The 6,186-nt window shown below is 39.0% G+C and overlaps 1 protein-coding gene across 1 annotated transcript; it reads left to right on the top strand.

The window, feature by feature from the left end:
- Positions 1-1,418: 1,418 nt before the first annotated feature.
- On the top strand, positions 1,419-4,538 carry LOC130139990 (malate dehydrogenase, cytoplasmic-like). Its single transcript, XM_056318127.1, has 7 exons — positions 1,419-1,533; positions 1,611-1,786; positions 3,050-3,327; positions 3,425-3,479; positions 3,851-3,949; positions 4,052-4,163; positions 4,411-4,538. Exons 1-7 carry the CDS (start codon positions 1,419-1,421, stop codon positions 4,536-4,538), a joined length of 963 nt encoding a protein of 320 aa, XP_056174102.1.
- Positions 4,539-6,186: the final 1,648 nt, after the last annotated feature.

Genomic DNA, 6,186 nt, shown 5'->3' with positions numbered 1-6,186 from the left:
CAACTAGCTTTGCGAGTGCAAATATCCTATCTTACAAATTGAAGTAAAAGCTAAGATACCAAATATCCTACCTTACACATCCAACTGCTTCGGCCATATAGATGGACATTTTTCAAATCTTTTATCCAATCTCAAATTGGCTTCTTCTAGAATACTTGAATTTGACGACAGATGTTAGAGATAATTAGGACATTTTCTATATTATAGATAATTAGGATATATCTGTTGATTCTCTATATCTCTTACGATTATGCATATGATATGTTATTTTAGTCATCTAATAAAGCCTATAAATAGGCTTCTATATATCAAATTTCTCTCCTCTTATTTTGATTTATCTCCATCACCGTCAGGGGACAAGAAACCCGTCCGCGTTCTCTGCTGCTGCAGGTATTGGGGAATGCTATCTGTTACTTTTTAATCGATCGTCTTGTTTTGATATATGGTTTTCGTGAGAGTTTCACCCTTTCATTGGAGGATTTTAGTAAACTGAACCTGTGTCGTGACCATTTACATGCGATGATTTGATTTGGTTCGCTTAGGTCGCACTTCTTGCATCGTGTTTTTGTATCGTGATCCTTCAGATTTTAAGGAAACTGAACCGAAAGCCGGTCACCGCTAGCCCAACATAGGTCAGGTTTGATACTCCGTGCCTCAAGACTCTTGATGCCTGAGATGTTGCCTACTATCTGGAACATCAACAGTCTGTATCGAATTTCCCCTCCCTTTATAATATAAGTAAGGTTGAGTGTTCATTGCTTCGCCCAGAGAGATCGGTTTCCCGCGACATCCTTGGCATTCAAGTGGAACCCGAACTCGAGAGTAATCGTTGGAACTTTTGCTTCTATGCTTTCTTTTTGGTTTGAAGTAAGATTTGATCCTAAGTTTAATAGGAGTTTTTAATGGAGGTTTTAGGTCCGTGCTAGAAATGCTTACCTAATGGAATTAGTATTCCAATAGAATAAGCTTAGTGGCCTGTGGTCTATCGGAAAAATATGAACTTTGGTTAGGGAGGTATTATATTAGTTTCCTCTTCTGTTTTGCATTTTCTGATTTAGTTTGGAGAAGCTTTTTACTATATTTTTATTAAAAGATAATCTACCGGTTCTGCAATATGCCACCCCATTTGTTCCCTTAGCATTTCCAATTCGTTTATGTTTCTACTATCGGTCTTTTGGGATTTTTTCACTTTATCGTTCACGAGTACATACTGTAATTGCCACACATTTCAGTGTGCTTGTTGACCATGAATGTGGTTTACATGACCTGTTTAGTGGCCTCTAATTCCACAGAAGTTGTCTGAAGTAGTTGATTCTATCTTGTGGACATTTTCAATTTTCAGATATAAAAATGTAAGTTTGCTTGGCCATGCAGGGGATGTTGCATATGCCCTCTTTCCTAATATCACTTCGGGACATATGCTGGGTCGTGACCAGCCTGTGATTCTGCACATGCTTGATGGCCCATCTGATGCAAAAAGAATGAATGAGGCTAAGATGGAATTGATGGATTGCAGATTTCCTCTCCTTGAAGGTTTTGTGTATGAGGTCTTGTAATTACTGAAGTATGTGATGATAATCTACGATGATCTAATATATCGCTTGCATTAGGTGCGGTTGCTACGACCGATGTTGAGGAGGCATGCAAAGGCGTTAGTTTTGCAGTAGTGATCGGTGGCTTCCCAAGGAAAGAAGGCATGGAAACGAAGGATGTGATCGCTGAAGTTGTTCCAATATACAAGTTCCTCGCTACTGCGTTAGAAAAGCATGCGGCCGCCGATTGCAAGGTAAGTTTTCTCTTGTTCGAAGGACTGATGTGAGCTTGAGGCTGGAAGTTTTCTGGTGTGAACCTCATGTCTTTTTTCACGTCTTTTTTCACTTAAAGAAAGTAATTCTAAAAACATAGAGGATCCTGGTTTGCTAACGGGTCAAAGTTTCAAAATCTGGAGATTTGGTTTTTTGTTTTCCTTCCATTTTCTATGAATGATAATCTGCAAGTAGGTGAAATGCCTCTTCTTTTATGAACTTTTAATTTACTCCGCATGTAATATGGGAAAAGTGTTAGAAAAATCCTCAATCTATATTACATTGATATCAATTTAGTCATAAACCTTTTAATTTGATTTAGAGCCAATTCAGTCCTTTTGGATAATTTGGCCTGATACTATCAACATGGAGGCCAGCCGGCCTACATGACATACCGCTAGCTTTTTAATAATTGTTAATATTTTTTCGAATCTTTATTTATTTATTTTTTTCCATTCCCATACTCCTTCCTCCAGTTGCCGGCCTCTGGTGAGGTATGATCTCGCCAAATCTAGAGAGGTAGTCGGCTAGTCTCGACCCTTGCCAAATCCAACGAGGGCAAGTCTTGCCAAAGGCCACCGAGGTTTGGTGACCGGCTGAAGGAAAGAGGAAGGGAATAGAAAAAAAAAATTCAAAAAATATTTAAAATATTATTAAAAATTATCCAATCAGTGCCTACCGTAGGTCCTGCCAAAATTATCTAAAAGGACTGAATTGACCTAGACCATTACTTTTCTGACATTTTTCCCCACGTAATTTGCTTGGGTAATTTGTGAATAGATGCAACTCTACTTGTCTGCCTCTTAATTTGCAAATAAGTGAAGTGCTTTTTCTTTTTGAAATCTCTGCACGAAAATTTGGTTGACTAATTACTAAATAGATAAAACATAGCATGTCAATGTTCCGAGATGACTAAAGTAATGTGGTGGTACACCATCAGATGCCACAGCATTGCTAAAACATTGATTAAGTGATATTCGAGTCCCTTTTTGCTTTGGGAAAATTGTTAAAAAAATCCTTAACGTATTGCACTTTTCCCAATTCAATCATCACCTTTCAATTTTGTCAATTGCTTGCTAAACTTTTTTACCTTTTGCCAAATGAGTCCATCCGATCAATTTTGGCCCGAATTTACTACTGTAAACGGTAGCCGACTTATGTGACATGATCAGCACTAATTATATGGAAAATTTCTAATAATTTTTTAATAATATTTTCGTTTTTTTTGTTTTTTTATTCTACAGATTTTTGTCGTTGCCAATCCAGCAAATACAATTCCGTTGATTTTGAAGGAATTTGCACCCTCCATCCCCGAGAAAAACACTGCCTGTTCCACTAAATTGTACCATAACAGGGCAACAGGTATTATTGCCCACAGGTTGCATGTTCCAGGTCGTGATCTGAAAAATGTGATCGTATGGGGAAGTGACTCGTTAAGTCGTTATCTTGATGTCAACCATGCTACTGTCAATACCCCATTTGGTGAAAAACCTGTGCGTGAACTCATTAAGGATGATGCTTGGTGAGAAAAATCGTCTTTGATTTGATTGTTGATAGATTTAGTAGGTATAATGGTGTGAGCTTTCTGAATTTGCAGTAAAAATCTTTATTTGCTAAAGGTTGGATGGAGAATTGGTTACTAGGTTTCACCAAATAGACCTGTCAAATGGGTGGGTAGGGTCGAGTTTAGATCGGGTCACAAATGGTCCAATCCAAATTGACCCATTAAACCGTTTATGATCTATTTATATGCAATGCAATTTTATTGACCCATATCCAACCTGACCCATACCCAATCCATACCCGACTCGATCTATATTGCTAAAACATTTTCGTATTTAACTAAATCTAGGAAAACTCATATCTAAACTGATATGAGAGCGCGGAATGAGTGAGCGCAAGATTGAGTGAGGGAGAGAGAGATGAGTTAAGTTTAAATAAGTTGTAAATCCATTTATGACCCATTTAGTGAATATAACTAACCCATTTATGACCCATTTATTAATATACGAGTTCAAAAATGGGTTTATGATCTATTTTGACAGGTCTACCACCAACTCGATGCCACCGGCTGGATGAGTGCGTATTTTACTGGTTGGGCTGCTTCCGACCACATCCATGACTGGGTCCTTGGAACTCCAAATGTACGGGAGCATTTTTCCTTTTCCTTTTTACTCAATCTCGTTCAGCTTATTAGTTTAGCTTGTTCTTTCTAGACTCATGTTCTTTGAACTGCACTTTTTTAGGGTACGTCGGTTTCCATGGGGGTGTGTTCTGATGGCTCTTCCAATGTGCCTGCCGGCCTATTCTATTCCTTTCCGGTAACTTGTTGCAACGGAGAATGGACCATCGTGCAAGGTACAGCAAACTTTGTTTTCGCATTGAAACCAATTATAATCTTCATTATTTGCACTTTGTGTTAGCATATTCTATCCCAAAACAGCCGTTAGTCCGAGATGTTTATGTTGCATTTCGTCTCTTGCGAGTCCCTCTGCATTGCAATAACATATGGCCACTTCGATCTTTTAATCGGAACAGTACTTTGAAAACTTGTCTTGTCTTTTGGTTCGTGTCATGACCGTCTGGTTGTGTGGCTTGATTGTAGGTCTTCCGATTGATGAGTTCTCGCGGAAGAAGACGGATTTAGCAGCAGAAGAACTTATTAAGGAAAGAGCATTTGCATACTCTTGCCTCTTGCCCTCAAGTATCGAGAATTTCTCATTAGAGGGGTAGCTAAAGGTCATGCTCTTGTTTCGCCATTGGAAAGGAATTCTTCCTTATTGAGAGATTCGTACAATGCGTTGGCTATCACACATAGCCAAGTGTCTTAATTATGCGTATTGGCATAGGTTTTGGGTTTTTAGCCTTTTATATTTCAGATTTCTCACCCACACGTGAATTTGCAAAGTTGGAGGCGTGTAAGATTTCTAAGTGAGCATTCATCTTTGAGAACTGACCAGCCAACTCTAGACACCCGAAATGGGTCAATATGAAACGTTGAAGGATCTCACCCTTCAGGTAGGAGAATACGTGAATGGAAATAGTTTGTAATTTCACCAAGTAAATAGTTAAGGCTGGTGCATTCTCATTGCTCAGCCAAAAAGAAAAGTAAGTTCTCTCAGCGTGTAATCATACAGGAATATGTGTTAAAAAATCCCATACTTTTGCAGACCGGTAATGGTCCAGGTGGTACATGAATCAAGAGTCGAGTTGGTACAGACAGAATTTTCCGTAACTGAGGAGACTAGCAAAGAATTGCATTTTGCTCACAAAGTTTCTCGACCTTTGACCCTAAAGAAAGGCCAGATCTTCGTATATTATTTCAAATGACAAATGCTTCTCAACTGTTAGAAAAAGCCGATGATTGAACTCGTCATGAACGGGTTGCTTCCTGAGATTGAGATATGAGGATGAGGATGGTTACTGATATGCCACTTTGGTCCGCCAAATGTCACAGCACAAGATGTGCCCACTTGATAGTCCATGATTTCTTGACGTATAGCTGGATAAAAAAAGAAAGAGTCCGATTGCCTTTCACATTTTCAGCAGGAGTAGCTATATCTGAAATGATTGAAGAATTTCAGGAAAAACGGTTTCGGGAAAATTATCCTAATTAGGCCCCTGCTCTTTCCCTATTTCAGATCCATTTGCCTTTCCCATTTTCAGCAGGAGTAGCTAACCAGCAAGTACTAAAAATTGAGGTCTTCTGGCTTCTACTGATATGTTTGAAGAATTTCCAGTTCTTCAACATACCTTAGCATGAGATTTGCTATATCTCTCCATGTGGCAAGGGAATGGGTTCAACCTCCCTTTCTTGGCAGCTTCAGAATTGATCTCCAAGTACTTCCCACTTACAGATCCACCAACGGAGAATAAGCAAGTAACCCAATATTGCAGTTCTGTGGGTGGCAAACTTCCACAAGATCAACTGCAACGAATTCAACATGAAACGTAATTACCGGTTGTCCTCCCTACCAATTTAAAGATGCGCTATTATAAGCATTTGAAGAGAGAATCTGTGGATGTACATTGTCAGCTTTGGGAAACGAAAAGAAAGAGTAGCGATGACTTCTTTCAACGTACAAGTGAGATTCCCCTGCGCAAGTTACCATCCGTCCATCCATTTATTACCTATTGAACTTATTAAGTTCGACAATGAGAAACTAGATAGCCATCCATCCCACTGCAACGTGTTGAGCAACGATAGAACTTCAGAAGATGGGACTTCCGAATTGCAGAATTATTATCCTCAATCTTCGAAATATCTGTTCCCCCCACAACATCCTCTAGGCAAATGTTCATTAGACAGCATTGTTCTCTCTTCACTTTCCAAGGAACAGTGTTAGAAGAAGGTACCTACAAAGCGGCATCTTACAAGTAA

This window comes from Syzygium oleosum, unplaced genomic scaffold, assembly GCF_021117445.2.
Source record: "Syzygium oleosum isolate NSW1041296 unplaced genomic scaffold, Sole_v2.1 Sole_v2.01, whole genome shotgun sequence".
NCBI lineage: Eukaryota > Viridiplantae > Streptophyta > Magnoliopsida > Myrtales > Myrtaceae > Syzygium > Syzygium oleosum.
This window is presented reverse-complemented; position numbering and strand designations above follow the sequence as displayed.

Excerpts from the sequence above, each read along its gene's own strand:
- LOC130139990 (XM_056318127.1), top strand. The coding sequence starts at position 1,419 with ATGCTGGGTCGTGACCAGCCTGTGATTCTGCACATGCTTGATGGCCCA. Across the intron at positions 1,534-1,610 it reads CAGATTTCCTCTCCTTGAAG|GTGCGGTTGCTACGACCGAT; the intron begins GTTTTGTGTATG and ends CGCTTGCATTAG. Across the intron at positions 1,787-3,049 it reads ATGCGGCCGCCGATTGCAAG|ATTTTTGTCGTTGCCAATCC; the intron begins GTAAGTTTTCTC and ends TTTATTCTACAG.